The sequence below is a fragment of the Rattus norvegicus genome, chromosome 13 (genome assembly GCF_036323735.1).
Source record: "Rattus norvegicus strain BN/NHsdMcwi chromosome 13, GRCr8, whole genome shotgun sequence".
Classification (NCBI taxonomy): Eukaryota; Metazoa; Chordata; class Mammalia; order Rodentia; family Muridae; genus Rattus; species Rattus norvegicus.
The window spans coordinates 41,545,048-41,564,631 of NC_086031.1; the positions used below are offsets into that span (position 1 = coordinate 41,545,048).

General features: G+C 45.5%; 1 protein-coding gene across 1 annotated transcript in view; it reads right to left on the reverse strand.

Annotated features, from left to right (window-relative positions):
* Positions 1–19,584, reverse strand: part of Tmem163 (transmembrane protein 163) — a 173,344-nt gene that overhangs the window by 24,453 nt on the left and 129,307 nt on the right. The window contains exon 5 of the mRNA NM_001110763.2: positions 2,039–2,135. Within this exon, the coding sequence (NP_001104233.2) occupies positions 2,039–2,135 (97 nt within the window). The remainder of the gene's footprint in view (positions 1–2,038; positions 2,136–19,584) is intronic.

The window sequence follows — 19,584 nt, forward strand, 5'->3', positions numbered from 1 at the left end:
TGTATCTTAATTTAAGAAAAGAAAAAAACTGGAATAGAGAAATGATTTGGTTGGTAAACCGCTTTCATTGCAGGCAGGAAGACCTGAGCTTGATCCCCGGAACCAAGACTGGTGGAACACACATGTAATAGGAATGTTGGGGAAACAGAGACAGGTAGACCCCTGAGGCTCAGTAGTCAGCCATCTTAGTCAAATTGCTGAGCTCTAAGAGGATGAGAGACCTCATCTTAAAGGGCAGGAACAGGATTCCCGAGGAAAACACCTGAGGCTGTCTTCTGACTGCCATACACATGCACGCCCACATGCATGCACCCCTGCCCCCACTCACAGGCATTAAAAATTAATAATTTTCTCTGCTCTGGTAGCATTAGCTGGTCCTGTATGCTGGCAAACAGCAGCCTTTGCCTGTTAACTTTCATGACGCTAAAAGCTTAAAAATGAAACCAACCATACGCAGGATATCTACAACATGGTATAAATTTTCAGTCTCACCCCAGAACTGATAAAAAAGATTGGAGTAGCCCTGGGTTCTCCAAGGACAGGGCCCATCTTGGGTATCACCATGTGGCTCTCCTCCATTCAAACCTGACATGGGCGGATCATTAGACATTGATATGATGGTGAGGCAGGATTGAAATTCTGGAGCCTCTTCATCTAAGAGCAACTGCACCATGGGTAATGAGTGACTGCCCACAGCTAAAAGTGCTTCTGTTACTAAGAGAAAACAAGGAGCATCTCTAAAAAGACCTGAGGGCAAAGACATCCATCCCATGCCATCACACCTGCTGGAAATTAATCTTTAGTATCTTCATAAATGAATGTGTCAGCTAGCACAGTGCTAAAAAACTGCTACCTAGTAATATTTCTTCAAATTCGAGTGTATTCATATCCTCTGAAAAATGTAGGGTGTTGCCTGATTGACATGCAGCATACATAATCACACTTGGTGCCTTCTGTGTTAGCAGATTCTTATTCTAGCAGAATGGGGTATGTTACATATAGTTTGATGGGGAAGAGGATATATGGGTATAAGATCTACACCAGCTGGGCAGATCATAATACATGCATGTGCACGTGCACACACGCACACATACACCGAAGATTACTCCCAAGATGCCACAGAATCTATAAGAAATATAATATACGCAGTTGTTGTGTAAATATTTCTTCCAAATTGAATCATTCCCTTCTGGAACAAGCCCAGGAAGTAAAAGAAACTTAGAAGATGTAGGAAGTCAACAAAATTTACAAAACTCAGGAAGCTCCTGAAATTTACAAGACTCACAAGGTCCTACCCCCAAAGTTATATGAACATTACATATTTATGTATAGTCTCCCTAATTATCCTGACTTGTATAAAATGGTATGTTGTAGTCAAGCTTAAATCCAAACACATCCTACAGAGTGTCCTGTTTACATAGCTTTGAACCCAAATGTGAAGATTTATAATGTCAGCCTCTTCATCACCTAGTAACCAAATCTGTTGCCTTCTATGAAGGCTGCTCAAAGGAAGCTACCAAAACATCCAGGGAGTATAGAGGAAGAAAGAATTAAAGTAAGGACCAGAGGACAAGACATCTCTGCCAGAAAGTATGTCTTCTAATTTATATATCTAGACATTAGTTATGCTAGGAATCCTAATGGAAATAGATTTACATACTCATTGAGGTATAAAAGAAAAAAGAAATACTTTATTACAACAATTATTAGATGGATTTAGAAAACAGACAGGATCACAGCTATACAAATATAGTTTCTTTTTTATGAAAATAAAGGCATTGCTTTAAGAGTAGTAAAAGAGTGTAAGGTTAGGACATAAAAGACAGTACAAGCTCAACTATGTGACGTCTCATCTGACCCAGAACTTTACTCTGCTGAGTTATCTGTATCCCTGGAATGGGTTCTTCTGAGCCCTAAAAATGTTGCATGATCTGTCTTCTTCAGCTCAACAGCCTCCCTTTACCCACTCACTGCAGTAGACCTTTGTGAGAATCAAGGTGGGAACGTAGAGAAGAATGTTAGGAAAGAAGGACCTTACCACTTCAGGAAGCAGCCTTGTTGAGAGGTCATGGATAGCTTTGACCACTATGCATATAGATGACAGAAGAAAGATCACCCCCAAGATGACACAGGCTCTGTAATAGAAAGAAAATAGAGAGTTGTGTAGTTATTTCCTCTAAATTTAAACATATCCCCCTGGAGGAAAGCTCATTAATCCTCAGAAAGTAAAGGAAACTTACAAGTCTTAGGAAGTAAACAAAACTTATAGGTCTGAGGAAACTCCTGAAACTTACAAGACTCACAAGGTCCCTTCTTGAATGTTATATAACAGTAACAATTGCTTAGAAGAGGTGAATTTCTTCAGTTGAGCTTCCTAAAAGTTGTACAGGCTCCCTTCCAACTTCTGGGTTGCAACTTTTGTGACTTGTCACCCAAGCTGGGGTGGGCTTTTCAATGACATAGTTGCCTTTAGTCATTTGTACTCTATAAGTAACCCCAATGAAACTAGATTGGCTAATCTGCATAGATGGAATCCTTTCTCTATTATGTTGTCAATTTCTTATCTGAGATGGATCCCAGGGGCTGGCTGAAAAGTTAATATAGCCAAACCAGTGAGCTTCAGGTTCAGTGAAAGACCATATCTCAAAAGGTAAGATGGTGAATAACAGAAGATGGCTAAGATTGATTGACTCTGACCTACAAACAGAGAGAGGGGGTGGTGAAGAGGTGGAGAAAGGGATGAGGGGGGAGAGAGAGATCTCTTAGGTAATAATCTATGTCTTCCATTGCCAGTGTCTACAGTAGCATGTATCTGTTGAGTGGATATGATCAACTAACGAGTTAGCTAACCAAATGTAACGAGTTACTAACCATTACTAGTTTACCTAACTGGGGAGGTTTCACCATGGAGTCTAAAGCATCACTGTCTGCTTCCTAATGGGTATAAGGAAAGAAAGGGGACTCCTAACCTTCAGCCCTGTGCCCTCAGACTGGCCTCATTGTAAAGTAGCTCTAAAGTGTAATGAAAACTCAAAGGTCAGCCATCCAGTTTACTAAATCTCAACCTTGCGAACTGTAGCCTACCTGGTGTATACACTGCCAGTGTACCTGAGAATATGTCCAAATTTTCCTAAAATCTCATTTCCCTCTTCTGTTCAGTATGTTTCAGACTTGAAAACCGTAGCCTCTGCCTCCCAAAACAGTATAAGGGCCTGTGTGTCAGAGCCCTGCTGCTTCTGCAGCCCAACACGGCTATGAATAGCTCAGGCTGTGATGCTATTTTTTAACATTGTATTAATAATATATTGTGTTTGCACAGCAGCTCTCTCCTCAGGCACTCTGAGTTCTGCACAGCAGCTCCTACATCCCCTGGAGGACTCCACACACCCAGGTGTTTGCTTCTCTGCAGTTTATGAATGGGGAGGGAGATGTGTGTTTGTTTCAGTAACACAAGGAGACTAAGTCAGAGAGTCCAGGGTTAGGAGGCCTGGCTCAAGGTCGTGCAAGACATCGAGTTCTACCTAGAAATAGAGCCTGGGGCCGGGGAGGTAGAACGTTCAGTGGTAAAAATGTCTGCTGCACAAGCATGAGGCTCTGAGTTTGGATCTCTAAGGACCCATATTAAAAAAAGGAAAAAAGACAGCTAGCCCCTGGAGTACATTACCAACCATCTAACTGCATCAGTGGCTTGAGTCAGTGAGAGAGCTTATCTCAAAAACCAAGTGTGGAAAGGGACTGGGGAGCTTGCTCCACAGTTAGGAATACTTTCTGCTCTTCCAGAGTACAGGAGTTTGGCTCTAAGAACCCACACTGAGCTGTTCAGAATCATCTGTAGCTCCCAGCATAAGGGATCTAATACCCTCTCCTGGAGTCTGAGAGCACTTGCACCCATGTGGCCTGTATACACAGAGCCACACACACATACAAATTAAACATCGAATATAAATGAGAACAAATAGAAAAGGTTGAGGAAGATGTCTGATGCCAACATTTGGCCTCCACATGCATCATCACATACACCTATACATAAATACGGGGCTATACACACACACACACACACACACACACACACACACACACACACACACACCACAAGAAGTAGTATTTGATTCAACTAATGACCTCCCAGTGGCCAGCCCATTCGACAAAGACTCGGGGTACCATGTCACATGACCACCACCACTCTAGACTCACCAGAACATCACTCTCCACCATGGCTTTCCAAAACATCTCAAAGATTTGGGTCAGAAGCAGCTTGATTGAGCAACGGTGACCTCTTCTTCATCAATATTAAGGGAACAGCTTCTAGGCCTGATAGGCAGAGAGTTGGCACGCGCACACACACACACACACACACACACACACACACACACACACACACACACCAGCCTTCTCCTGCACAGGCAGGCCTAGCGGGGTGAGAAGGGTACTGGGGAGCCAGGTCTCCAAAAAGAATATACACTCTGCTTTCCTCCTGCTTAAACCCAGGACAGCTTCCCAGGAGAGAGAAAACAAATGACCCATCAACCCTTCAACAAAGCAACCAGTTCACTGCTCTGCTGTAATCCCCAGCCAGTGGCTCAGAACAGAACTGAGATTCTGGGACCGTGTGTGTGTGTGTGTGTGTGTGTGTGTGTGTGTGTGTGTGTGTGTGTGTGTGTGTGTGTGTGTGTGTGGAGAGAGAGAGAGAGAGAGAGAGAGAGAGAGAGAGAGACCTTGCCAAAATCCACATCATGTGAGAATTTGCTAGAAGGAAATTCTGAGTGCTTCTGCCCCAGGCCTGCTCTTGGTCTCTGCCGAGAACATACCCAGCAGATACACAAAGACAGTGGCTAGCAGCCTGCTGGGAACACACAGGAAAGAGTGGCCCAGTTCTCCTCTACTTTAGCAGACCGTCTGTAATTGGATGTGTTGGTCCACCCATTAAGCACTGGGCCACGGTTGAGAAGTCTTTACTTACAGCAGGTCCACCATATGCCAAGAAACCCCGCGGAGCACTAGACTCTGACATGTAAGTCACAGTCCCTTCTTCAAGAAGTGGGGAAAGGAAGATTCAGATCTCACGGGACACTTCTGGAGGGAGAGCAAGCCGGCTCTGAACAAATCAAAAGGAGCTCAGTTATAGGGTGCATGGGGGTGGGGAAATGGCTCAGTAAGTAGTGTTTTCCACCGTGCTGCGGATCCACAACACCTCCATTAAAGTCAGGTGGGTAGAGTCTGTAAGATGAACTCGGTGACGACGTTTGACCTGACCTCCTACCTCCACACAAACACACGAGTGCACCTGTGTACTCACACTCATGTGTGTGCACATATACAAACAGGTACACACAGACACACACACAAAAACACACACATACACACACAAACACACACAGACATACACAAACACACACATATACACACAAACGCACACATATACACATATATACACACAAACACACAAACACACACACATATACACACAAACACACACAGACACACACAAACACACATATACACACAAACACACATATACACATATATACACACAAACACACACATATACACACAGACACACACAAACACACACACACAAAGACACACACATATACACACACACAGACACACACAAATACACACACAGACACACACAAACACACAGACACACACACAGACACACACACACAGACACACACACTCAATTTCAATGAGAACAACAAGGTTATCCTGGAGAAGGCATCTCGGCCGCATGTCAGAATTCCTGCATTCCTCTCATTAACGCTGCTACACACGTGGTGTAAGGAACAGGAACAGGAGGCACAGATACTTGGGGGAAGAAGCTTCCAGGCAGAAGGAAGGCAGGACTTTGAGGTGGAAATATTCCTGGCATGATGGGGCTACAGCAAGTCTGTAAGAGGAGGGGGAAGGGAGCAAGGGGAATAAAAAGCATCAAGGGAGCGCCGAGGGGGGTTGGACCTTATGAGTTCTTAGAGCTGTTATGGTGTCTACAGGATGGGAGCCACCGGGGGCTGGGCTTGGAAAGGAGAGTGTGGCACATTTTTTTGGCAGGACTGTGCTCTCTTTGGCAAAGCAGAAACAGAGAGAGGAGTTAGGAGCCTGGTGCGATGCTCTGGCCAGGTGAGGGTGGGAACAAGTAAGTCTGGGTCAGAATGGTAAAATTTGAGGATTGAGTCTGGAGACATTCTGACTTGAGAATTCCGAAGGTATGGTGGACAGGTTCTGTTAAGCAAGCTCCAGACGCACAGGAGAATGAAGCAAGCCTTCAGACCCTGGGAAATGGACGGGTGGAGTTGTTCTTCCCTGAGATCCCTGAGACGGAGACCTCAGGAAGAGGGGGTGGAGAGGGAGGAAGAACAACAGCTCAGATTTTGATACACCAAGTTAGAGACTTCTCTCAGACACCCAAGGAGACATATTTGATTGTATTTTTATTTTGAGACAGGGCCTCACGTAGCCCAAGCCGTCCCTGAACTCCCAATGTAGCTAAAGATGACCTTTGAACTTCTGATCCTCCACCTCTCACGTGCTGGGATGAGTAGTGTGGCCCAGTGTTCCCTGTCTGTATGATTCTGGGGCTTCGGGGGACCCAGGGCTTGTATGAACCACGAAAGCACTCCGCTGGCTGAGAAGGCACTGGAGGCAGAAGCTTGGATTCATATAAACGTCCAGTGAGGGGAACCTGGAGAAGTGGCCGCACACAGACTGAGCTTAAACCTTAGACACAGATGCGATTATTTTTCTGTTTTTAAGAAATGATAACCCTCACCTCAGAGGGAAGGGTCAGTGCCGGGTCCTGGCTGAGAAGCTGGGTAGGGAAGGGGGGTGAGGGTCACCACTGAGGAAGGAGTGGCCTGTGCCAAGCTGAACTGTACAAACTGTCGCCTGAAGCCACTCAGAGCCTTGCAGCTTTGAATGACACAGAGTGGGACAATTAAGAACTGCATTTTCAAAAACTCACTAAGGCACTGCCAGCCACGAGCTTAGCCGGGCCTCACCTGCCCCATCCGTCACTCCACAGTGACGAAGGGGGCCACATCCCCTCCTGTGCTGTGGGGTCTCGCAGGGGAAGACCGACAGTTAGTATGCTGCACCTGAACGAGGTGCTTGACTCATCTGGGCTGATCATTCACCTCCTAGAGATTTTATTACATTTTTGAGATTTATTTATATTTTAAGGCCAGCCAGGAATTTAATTTGTTGCTAAGCATGATCTTGAATTTCTGACCTTGCTTCCAACTCTCAAGCTCTGGGAGAGCAAATATGCACCGAGTCCTGGGGTACGTGATGCCGGGGACGGGGAACCCAGGGCTGTGTATGTGCTAAGCAAGCTCCCCATCGATTGAGCCACATCTCCAGTCCTTCTTTCCACAGACTTTAAGCCAAAATGAAAGCCAGCGGAGACTGACTGAGATGATTCATTGTGGATTAGAGATGGCTGGAGGACTGAGCTGGGTGGGGAACTGTCAACCAGATTGATGAACCCATGTCCCCAGGGTAAGTCAGACTTCCCACACATTGGGTGACTTCCCCCAGACTAAGTGCTCCCCTAGATTCAGTCAGTGGCTTCAGGGCCTTGGGAACAACACAGCACACTTGAAGAGAATTCTGCTGTCTTTGGGTGAATCACAGACTGCCGAGAGCAAAGGGCAGGGCCATGAGATGTCCCCGAGTGAGAGGGACAGGACCGTGTTGTAGCAGGGCAAGTTGGAGGGGGAGAAACTGCCATAGGATCAGACGCTAACACCCCCACAGTAAGGCAGAGTGCTGTGGCGCTCACTATTAACTGGCTGAGCCAAACCTTCAGAAGTGGTCCACACAGTTCATGCTCAGAACTAGTCAGTGATGGAGAAAGAGGACCAGACCGACAATGGAAGCAAGCAAGGGGCAGATTCCCAGCATGCCTGTGGGCATCTGTAGCGCCATCCACATTTACTTACTCTCAGCTACACTACAAGTCCCATTTGCAAGACAAGGTTATTTGGAGCACCTCTTCCCAGAGGAGGAAGGGCACGAGTGACCAGATGTCCTTGTGACTTGTTTGTGTTCTCCACAGTCTCCAAGTGGTGATGACACTGACTCAGGCTGAAACCGGTGTGCAGCTGGCTTGACCTCAGCACTGTCAGAAATAATTCCATCTGCCTGGCAAGCATGAGGACCCAAGTTGGCCTCCCAGAACCCATGGTTTCAGACAACTCTGCCGTGGTGGTACTTGTCTGTAGTCCCAGCACTGGAGAAGGAGAGACAGGTAGATCCCTGGGCTCACTGACCAGCTCGAGTTGCTGAACCAATGAGCTCCAGGTTCAATGCGGGGGCTGTCTCAGGAAGGTGGCTCAGTTAAGTGCTTGCCACCCAAGTGTGGGGAGCTGAGTTTGGATCCCCAGGATCTCATAAAAACCTTGTGGTTGTGGTGACCTTCTGTAATTCCAACCTCAGAAGGCAAAGAAGGGATCCCCGAGCAACCTGGCTAGAGAGCCCCGGTATATCAGCAAGTCTTGGGTTCGAATGAGAGACCTTGAGGATGATTCTTTTTCTTTTTTTAATCTTTTTTATTGGATTTTTTTATTTACTTCAAATGTTATCCCCTTTCCCTGTTTCCTATCCATAAGCCCCCTATCCCATCCCCCTCCCCCTTTTTGTGTGAGGGTGTTCCCCCACCCAACCACCCACCACTTCCAGCCTCCCCGCCCTGACATTCCTCTACACAGGGGCCAGCGGCGTCCAGCCTTGACAGAACCAAGGGCTTCTCCTTGAGGATGATTCCTGATAACAACCTGGGGTCTCTGAGGGTGCATACACATATACAGCCCTCTATACCTGTGTCCTCACACACATACATACACACACATGCATACCAAATTACACACACATACGGATGAGAAAATTAAGATGGCTGATGGAAGACACCACACACACACTCACACACATACATGCCCTTCCCACTCACCCCAAACATACATGCCCAGATCACCACCAACTATATATGCTTCCTAGTGTGCCTTGGTGTATCAATGGCTTTCACACACACACACACACACACACACACACACACACACACACACACACACACATGCCCTTCCCACTCACCCCAAACCCCAAACATACATGCCCAGATCACCACCAACTATATATGCTTCCTAGTGTGCCTTGGTGTATGGATCAATGGCTTTCACACACACGCACACACACACACACACACACACACACACACACACACACTCCTCTGGCACCACTGTGGTAACCCATTCTTCAGTATTTCCAAGCTACTTGATTACAGCTAAAGTAATTGGCTTAAATCATTCATCCCCTTTGAGTCGCCTCTGAGATTCTATCCCCAAAGAAAAGCTTCTTACAGTAGAGTGTTCCCAGGAACATTCCTTAGTTCTTAGCATGAGGCCTTCCGATGTGCCACGGAAGGGGGTTTAAGTGACCGAGTTACAAATCAGGGTGATTAAATTTGTGTTTGTTCTGAAGTTGACGGACTAGGGTGGAGTATTGGCCACCAGAGAGGGGGGAAGAGAAGGCTAGGAGTGTGGAGAATTCAGACCTGGGGCATGCAGAACACAGAGACAACTTCTGGGTCACCATGATATCGAACTATTGATTCATATAGTCCACATCTCAAAGTAACTAGGAAAGTGCCTCCCTCCAATGCACAAAATGATTATCACATAACAATAGAAGGAATATGGGGTTGATCGCTAAACATTGTGAATATGTATCTGGTTATCACCAGGTACTCCAGAAGACAAATATTGTCCCAGTAGAAAAGATATCATAAATAAATGATGTGTGTCCATAGTGAACAAGGAGTCTTAATAACAAACTATTAAGTGGGGGAAAATTGGAAATTTGGGGAGGCTGAAGTAGGAAGATCTCAAGTTCTAGGCCAGAGTGGGCAACATAGCAAAACTTGGTCTCAAAAGACCAAACAAAATGGTGGGCAATAAAATTATATAGATAGATAGAGAGATAGATACATAGATAGATAGATAGATAGATAGATAGATAGATAGATAGATAGATAGATAGATGACAGACAGACAGACAAGAAATATGCAAAAGTAAATATGCAAAAGTAAATCTAAATTCAGGAAACATATTCTGGGAAAAATGCACTGCTATAGAGAACAGCTTTCCTATTTTCTATTGCTCCAAAGCAGTGGCACTCACCTGTGCATGGCCCCTTGGGTATTGTATATCAGATATTTTCGTTACTATTCATAACGGCAGCAAAATTGTAGTTATGAAGTAACAACAAAGACAATTTTATGGCTGGGGGTCACTACGACATGAGGAACTGTATTAAAGGGTCACAGCATTAAGAAGGTTGAGAACCACTGGTCTAAAGGAAAGAAAATTCTAGAAATACCTTCTGTTGGTAGAGTACTTTCGTTTTGGTTTATTTGTTTGTTTGGTGCAAAGCCTCACAATGTAACCCAGGATGGTCTGGAACTCACAGGGTGGTCCAGGCCAGCCTTAAACTTGGGGCAGTCCATGTGCCTCAGCCTCCCAAGGGCTGGCGTTACTTACAAGAATTGCTGCACTCGACTAGCCTCTCCTCTTTATTTCTAGCCTCATGACGTGTGAAATGCTGGTCACTCAAGGTTGTACACTTTAAAAATGTGTGTGTGTGTGTGTGTGTGTGTGTGTGTGTGTGTGTGTGTGTATCCATCTGCATGTGAAGGCCAGAGTTTGAGCTCAGTGTCTTCCTCCCTTCCTCCACCATTCTCAGCCTTGCCTTTTGAGACAAGACCTCTCGCTGAATCTGGGTTCACTGATTTGCCTAGTCTGAGCCCATGCGATCCACTTGTCTCCTCCTCTCTTCCACTGGGACTTCATTTCTGTTCATTGGAATGAGACACTTTCCCACTGGGTTGCCGCACCCATTAGCACTTTACCTCCTCAGTCATCGGCCCACCCTCAAGTTTCCAGCTTGACAGTGTAAGTCCAGTTTCACGAGCATCCACTGTGTGCCCTGGACAGAGAAGTGCTCAGTGGACTATTGACGGGCACAGCACTGTGTCTTGCCTGAGTGCTACCTCTCATTGTCAGCAGAGAGCACTCCAGCATCCCTCAATGCCAGGAATCTACATATAAAATGGCACAGGGACAGAGCGATCATTTACCAGCTAAGAACACAGGTTGCTCTTCCAGAGGACCCAGGCTCAATTCCCAGCACCCACTTAGCAGCTCCCAATCATCTGTAACTTCAGTCTCAGTGCCTCTGACATTCTATTCTGGCCTCAGCAGGTTCTGCAGGCACATGCTGCACTGATATACATAAAATAAAATATGTTTAAAAATAACATGGCACAGCATCTACATTTAAATGATATGATTCCTCTCATACAGTTCAAATAGTCTTCATTGTATTTTTAATTATGAGTACATGGATGATGGTGCATTTGAGTGCAGATGCCTGACCTGGCCAGAAGAGGGCATCAGATCCCCTGGAGCTGGAGTTCAAGGCAGTGAAAGCCCCCTGATGTGGGTGCTGGGAACTGAACTCTGGTGCTCTGCAGTACACATTCTTAACCAACGAGCCACCTCTTGGCTCCTAAATCGCCCCTCCCTGCAACAGCTAAGACAATCAATGCTGAGCAAAAAGTGGTGCTGCGTGGTTCAGGGTATGCTGACAGGAAAAGGTTAGAATGTGGTTAATGTGAATACTTCCTTCCAGATATTTCCAGCCAGTGGTTAGGTAAATCATAGCTGCAGGACCTGTGGCTAGAGAGAGTCACGTTCAACTTTTCTAGGACTCAGTTTTCCTGTGAGGAAAATGGGAACAAGAAGAGAACACTTCTCTCCCAGTACTGTGGCGAGTCTATCGATGGTGGTTAATCTTGTCAGCTTGACTGCGTCTAGAACCAGGTGAAAGGCAAGCGCTGGGGACTATTGCAGTGAACTTTCTTACCATGCAGTATTAATTAGACTCGATTTCTTTTTCTTTTTTCTTTTTTTTGCGGAGCTGTGGACTGAACCCAGGGCCTTGCACTTGCAAGGCAAACGCTCTTAATGTGTGTTCATTCTGTTAGTGCTTTTGCTCGAGAGAGTCCTTGCTCATACAATGTCACTGAGATGAGATTATGCATATATAGACCATGAAAGGTGACATAATCTTGGCATCCCCAGAACTTCTGGTGATATCTGTCCCAGTTTGTCCTCTTTGAAGCTGCCTCAGGGTCAACTCCTCTGGGGACAAATTCCCTGGGGCAAAAGCTTGGTGGCACTTAGGTACAGAGGCTAGGTGATTCCTTTTCCTAGTGCCACCAGGAACATGCCATTGGAGGACTTGTGAGGTGATGTTTAGTGTGAATCTAAGAACTAAGAAAGAGTCTGTGGTCTGCTGAAGTTAGAAAGCCTGTTAACAATTGGATGGGACTGGTCCAAACCAGAGGTTTGCAAATGCAGTATGTTCTGTCAATCTAAGCGATCGTGTATGTGTGAATCTGTTTGTGTCTCTCTGTCTGTCTCTGTGTCTATCTGTCTGTCCATGACCAGAGGACAATTCCGTCATTCACTCAGATCTTGCCTACCATTTTGTTAGACTCTCTTACTAGGCTAAAGCTTTTTAACCATGTAGGTTAAGCTGGTTGGGCAGCCAGTCCTAGGATCTACCTGTCTGTGTCCCCAGGGCTTGGAGTCACCTTGCCTGGCTTCTCATGCAGCATCTGGGGATCAAGCTCAGTTTGTTGTGTCTGCAAGGCAAATGCTTTACCAACTGAGCCATAACCCCAAACACACACACACACACACACACACACACACACACACCTTCCATGCAGACTCATGCACAGTGTTTTTCTAACCTGAGCTACACTAGTACTAAACACAGTAAGCTGGGTGAGAATCAGGAACCCTGGGTTCTAGATTTACCAGTGTCATTAACATTGAGGATGTGTAGAAAACTATGGCTCCCTCCTGCTAAAAATGAGTGGCTTAGACTCAGTCACAGAACTCCTGGAGCTGAAATTCTAGTCTGGATTTCTGGCAATGAGGTTTCTGGCTCATTAACATCTTTTATTTTAAGTCAACAGATTTGAGGTAAAGATTTATTTGTACAATCAAAACGCAGGGACTGAACAGTAGAGAGTATTTGCTGGCTGACAAGCTGGGGGAAATATGTGTTACTCAATGAGCCATCCACAAACCGTGGCTTCTCTTCCACAGATGACTTAGAGGAGAGCTGTCGGCTGGGGGTCAGGCTCTGTACTCCCCTGTGATCAGAGCTCCAGCAGACCCAACACCCTCTCTGCCCTCTATGGCTATCTGCACGCATGTGTACAACCCCCCTTAGACACACATACACATGTGAGATGCATACAATACGGCCCACAGATACTAAGTCAACATCCCCAAAGGATTCATTTGTTAAGGCTTTAATTAAAGATGTGGCTGTCTCTGAGGGAATCCTTCCCCTAATTTATGTGGAGTCTATCACAATGATGTAATTTCTAAGACTGGAGGAAGCTTAGGCTCCAGTGAGCCCCTGTCTTGCTGTATAACAAAGGGGGGACAGGAGGGAGCCAGTGAGAGGCCAGGCTCAGAAAACAGTGCCAGACTGTACTCCAGCTCAGGGGTTTCCCAGGCACCGTGACGTCAGGAGCCCCGTGTATCTCCTCTTTGCCCAGTTGTCATCTCTGTGCTGGGACCGGCTATTTGACTATGATAAATGAATTCTCACGCAGAGATCTCTTCTCAGCTTGGGATCTGACACAGAGTTTAGAAGACATCAGTGAGCTAGGGAGATGACTAAGTCTACAGAGTCCTTGCTTCTCAATTATGAGGAGCACCTGAGTTTGATCCACAGAACCCACATTAAAAAGCTAGGTATGGTGGTGCCTGCTCAAAACCCCAGCCCTGGGAAGGTGGAGACGGGATGAGCTCTGGGGTTTTGCCGGCCAGCTAGTCTAGCCAGTCAGTGAGCTCCAGGCCAATGAGAGAGCCTGTCTTTCAAACAAAGATGGACGGCTCCCGAGGAACACACCTGAGGCTGACCTCTGATGTCTTTTACTCACGTAGCTGCACATACACACATACTCGAGAGAAGGCTCAACCGGTCAAAGACAATCCATTTCCTTCCTAAGAGGGAGTAGCTCCTAAGAGGAGAAGAAACTACACGGGTTAATTGCAAATCATAAAAATGGTTATAATTACAAGGATTGCCAGTGATACTAGTAGTTATTATAAACATGCTAGCATCAATTAAGTTTCCAATACTTGGGGGCCTTGTGTGGATATGGAATGTTTATCCCTACACAAAATCTCACAACTAGAGCACACACTTGGGGAGTCCGCTGTGCCTGTGTTGTGTTTGGGGGGGTCACAGATCTGACACTTGCTGTCCTTCATTCTGTGGTTTGCTAACTAGAGACACAGCCTTCTACGAACACACTGCCAGCCCGAGGAGCCAAATGACTCGGGGTGCAGTAAACAGCAAAGGTTCTTATTACCACCCCATAATTATCCCATCAGCTCATCCACAGCTCGATCCTACTGCCCGGTTTTGCTCTAATTTGTCTGCCCACTGCTTCTGAACTAAACTGCTGTTCGCTTTTTTAAAACAAGAGGGACAAAATTAAGTCCCATGCCTGTTGGAAGGAAAGTCTGGGTGTGTTATAGCAGGGCTGCAGGCCTGTCCCTCCCCATGCACCAGCCTGCTGGCTCTGTGACAGATGGGGAGGGATGACCCCGCCCCTCGCCAGTGCTTGTTTAATGAGGCGCTGAGTGATTCACGGCTCTGCATTCAGTCTGCCCTATTAAAGCCAAAGGTAGTTAAGCGAATGACAGAATGAGGGTCTTGTGTGTAAGACCCGATGCCTGTGTACACAGGGCTTTTATTAACCATTAACGTGCTTTGTGGGGGAAAGGCTGCTGGTTTTAAACAGGGAAGGAGATGAGCAATTTACAACCCTCGCTGGTTTAATGGCTTGTAGCTGGGTGAGGAGGCGGGCCGGAGTGTGTGTGAACGTCATCAAACATCAATTAGGGAATTATCCACCAGCTTGTTAAAAAGGTCATGTGCCAAATACTTCCCCTAACAGAAAAGGGCTGGGGACATGGTGCTCAAGTTTGTATTGACCCAGAACTGACAGACAATGGGGAGGAGCCATTTCCAAGTTTCTGGAACTTGTTTTATTTGGGTTTGGGTTTTGGCTTCTGTTTCCCGGTGCTTGGGAAATAAACCATAACCTCACATGTGCCCAACACTACCCCTCCTAGCTGCAGCCCCCCACTTTCACTTTCATTTAGGGATATTTCTTCATATGTATACATGTGTGTGTATATATGTATATATATATGCATGTATTGGTATAGAGATGCACGTGTATGTTTATGTGCAGGTATATTTATGTGTATTGTATACATACATGTGTATGAAATGTCTATGTATGCATACAGTCACGTGTGTTCGTGTATGTCTGTACACATATAGCATTTGTGTTTATAGGCATGTGTGCCTATGTATGAGTATATTTATGTGTGCATTCATCGTGCAAGTGTGCATATACAAACATGTGTGTATATTAAGCTATTAATGATATCTTTCCAGATCCATCTCTAAGAAAACCTAGAAAGCCTCCTCTCCCCAGCTTCTCAGTCTTCTTCAGCACCCGAAGAACTCTCTGCTTTATAAAAGGAAACTGCTACTAATTAATTTATATCCATTAATTTTGTTTACCATTTTATATTTTAATATAAATTATAAATAGATAGTATATAACATAAAATTGCAAAACTTTATAATTTTAAGGTCTATCAATGATAATCACATTTGATTACTTTGATTTACTCAACCACTTTGAGACGTCATGCTCACCACCAGACCTGGTGGCAGGCATCTAGCGTCAACATCCTTTTTAGTTTAAGCAGCATTTCCTGAGAAACTTCCTATGCCATGGTGATAGTGGATGGCAGGGACGGCGCCTCCACTGTAGAATCTGGAATGTATCAGTTAAAAAAAAGCTGAACTAGTTTTTCCACCACGCAGTTTGATGGTTACTTTGTTAACTTGTCACAGCACAGAATCACCTGGAAAGAGATTTCAAGAAGGGTTGTCTAGGTCAGATCTGCCTTTGTGTGTGTGTGTGTGTGTGTGTGTGTGTGTGTGTGTGTGTGTGTGTGTGTGTATTGAGGTAGGGTTGGTGTCTAATTAAGTTCATGAATGTAGGAAGATCAAGACTGAAACTTGATGGCACCGTTCCCCAGGCCTGGGCCCTGGACTCTGATAACAGAAAAAGCTAATGCTACACATGCATGCATTCCTTTCCCTCTGCTTCTGACTGTGGACGTCAGGTGAGCAGCTGCTTCACCTTGCTACAACAGCGGACTGTAACCGAGAATTAAGAGTTAAAATAAATCCTTTTTCTTCTAACTCGCTTTTAGAGTCAGGATATTTTGTCTCAGGAACAGAAACGAAAGCAGAACAGGCACGCACATAGGCACGTAACGCACGCATGCTGCATAGGAAAAGCGCCAACCACTTTAATAGTAGCTGGGTCCCATTTAAATCCTTCCAAACACTGAACCATCATTCCGGTTAGTGTAGAGACTCCTTTAGCTGCCTGAAAGAGCAGAAAAATATTCTAGAAATACACCTTGAGATTTCTACGTAGATCTTGGACATGAGAATCTATAAAAAGGCTTACTTCAAACGCTTGGATGGCTACTGCTCAAGTTACACATATTCAAAAGGAGGAAAGTCTGACCCAGGTTCACGAATAAATGGACTGGCAGGATTTCATTTTCTTTATCCATGGCTCCACTAACATAAATCAGGGCATTGCCCGTATTTTTATTTTATCAATGCATTTGACAAGTTTCTCACAGCATTCTCTCTCTCTCTCTCTCTCTCTCTCTCTCTCTCTCTCTCCCCACCCCCCTCTCTCTTGTGGGGTGTGTGTGTGTGTGTGTGTCCGTGCGCGCGCACGCGTATTGGTGTGAATGAGATGTACCCGTTTGTGGAATACACGTAAAGGACAGAATAAGACATCGGATGTCTTTCTCTGTTACTCTGCCTTGAAAAAGAGTCTCTCAGGGAAATAAACTTTGCAGCTTTATTTAAGCCTGTCTCTACCTCCCATCCCAATGCTGGGGTTACAGGTATGAGTGGCCATTCCTAGCTTTTTTACAGGGATGTTGGGGGTTCAAACTTGGCTCCTCATGCTTGCACAGTAAGTGCTCGTACCCACTGAGCCATCATAGCATTCCGGCTCCATTTAACATTTCTTCAAAGAAGGGGAATACCGCAGTGTACCTAGGTGAACTAAACTCTAGTTCAATAAACACTGCAGAAAATCTTGATTAACCAATCAATTTGGGTTGCGGTCTCCGGGGTTATGTCTTTAGAAACCATTTTAGTTTTAATGATTGCATTTTGCCTCTTAAACTGTCACCTCTTTAAGTGAAATACCTGATGCTGGCCACAGTCCCCTCAGAGGAAGGTTTAGTGAAATAATTCTGACCAGAGAGTCCATTTGAAGAAATTTTGCTCCTGAGAAAATAACCAAATAAACGCAAAGTTGTGTGATTATATTAGATGCTGTGTAACAGGGAACAAACATACATGATTTTGGTTTTGTTTGGTTTTAAGACAGGGTCTCATGGAGTCTAAGCTGATCTGGAACTCCCTACATAGTCAAAGATGAGTTCATCTGCACTCCCTGCATGCTGGGATTAGGGACCTGTTTATGTGGTGCCGGGGCTTGAACCCAGGACCTGGGGCTTGTAGGCAAGCACTCTACCAACTGAGCTGTGTCATTAGCCCCCAAATAGCGTTTACTGAAAAAGAAGATGGCGCACTTGGAAGATAAAACATTCGTGTACATGTAGAGTCCATCAAGAGGTTTTAAATAACAAAGAATCCTCACTCTAGAAACTTCCACGGAGACTGAGGCAGGTGATACAACAAAGCTTGTAGCATGGACCCAGTTTTGCAGCTTAAGAACCTGGGCATAAAGAGATGGAAGGGAAGTCGCCATCATTTTCTCTGGACGGCAGGATAAGAGCGATCTCTGTTTTTAGACTGTGACATGTTTCACTTTGTAAATGAATATACATTCACTGGAAAACAGGGAGATCTTGTTATATTTAGGACGCGCACACTTTTTACAAAGGAAAGTTACTTGCATTCAACTGGGGGCTGCAGGGTTGCTACCCAAGACTGTAAGAGAAATGCAGTTGTATAAGTGACACTGGGTGGTCACCAAGGCCACTGGCAACATAACAGCCAGTCCATCCCTTCCCAAGATCCTCTAGGATGTCTCCATTTGTGGTAGTTAACGCTGACTGCCAGCTTTCCAGGCATGAGAGCCACTTAGAAGACAAGCATCTGGGAATGTCTATGAAGAAGTGTCTAGACCAGAGTGATGAGGTTGGACCACACCATTCCATACTCTGGGTTCTGAACTGAATACGGAAGAGAACAAGAGAATGAAAGTGACCACCAGGATTTGCCTTTCTCTTTCTCCTGATTGGGGATGGGGGTGGGGAGCATTGCGACCAGCTAGCTGCCTCACCTGTGGCCATGGCCCCCCTCTGACAGGCTGTGCTGTCAAACTCTATGTTAAAATAAACAACTCCTTCCTTAAGCGGCTTTTGTGAGGATTTTGTTACACTAACAAGGAGAGGTCTGGATACACTGTAAAGTCTCAAAGGGAACAGATACAGGAACCTCACCACTTTCTCCCCCAGTCATGCCCCTCGTCTTGTCAGCTGTCACCCATCCTCCACTGTGGATACAAAGGAGGGAGGAGGGGAAACACCTCATGATTGCCCTCCCCAAATCAAAGGGATCTCAGAGGGATTCAAAGAAGACCTCTTGCGAGCACCAGTGGAAGGGGAAGCCCTGGGTCCTGCTAAGACTGAACCCCCAGTGAACTAGACTATGCGGGGAGGGTGGCAATGGGGGGAGGTTTGGGAGGGGAACACCCACAAGGAAGGGGAGGGGGGAGGGTGATGTCTGTCCGGAAACCGGGAAAGGGAATAACACTTGAAATGTATATAAGAAATACTCAAGATAATAAAAAAAATAAAATAAAATAAAATAAAATAAAATAAAAAAAGAAGACCTCTTGCAATCCACCCACCCAAACCATTTGCACTCTGTAGAAGAAAGTAGCCTGAATAACGGCTTTCAGGCTTTTTCATTAACTCCCTAACAGATGCCTTCAGTGGAACTAAATCTAATAACCTGGCCTTCCCTCTAGGGTTGGGAGGGGAATAAATCAAAGTAATTATGTCTGGAAAGTAGCTAATGTGCAAATTTACTTTCTCCCACAATAAATTTCCCCAACACCCAAGCATACAACACCAACACATACAAATGCACATAGCGTACACTCTTCCTTTTGACAATTTCCTTTTAAAAACTGTGTATCTGTATACGGTTAGGGGTGGGTTTGCACACAGGTATGGTATCCTTGGAGGCCAAAAGAGAGGCTTGGATCCCCGGCAGCTGGAGTTACAGGTACTTTGGAGTTGCCCAATATGATGCTGTAAACGGAATTCAGGTCCTCTGGGGTAGCAGCCAGCACTCTTAACCACTGAGCTATCTCTCTAGCCTGCTTCCTTTGAAATGGA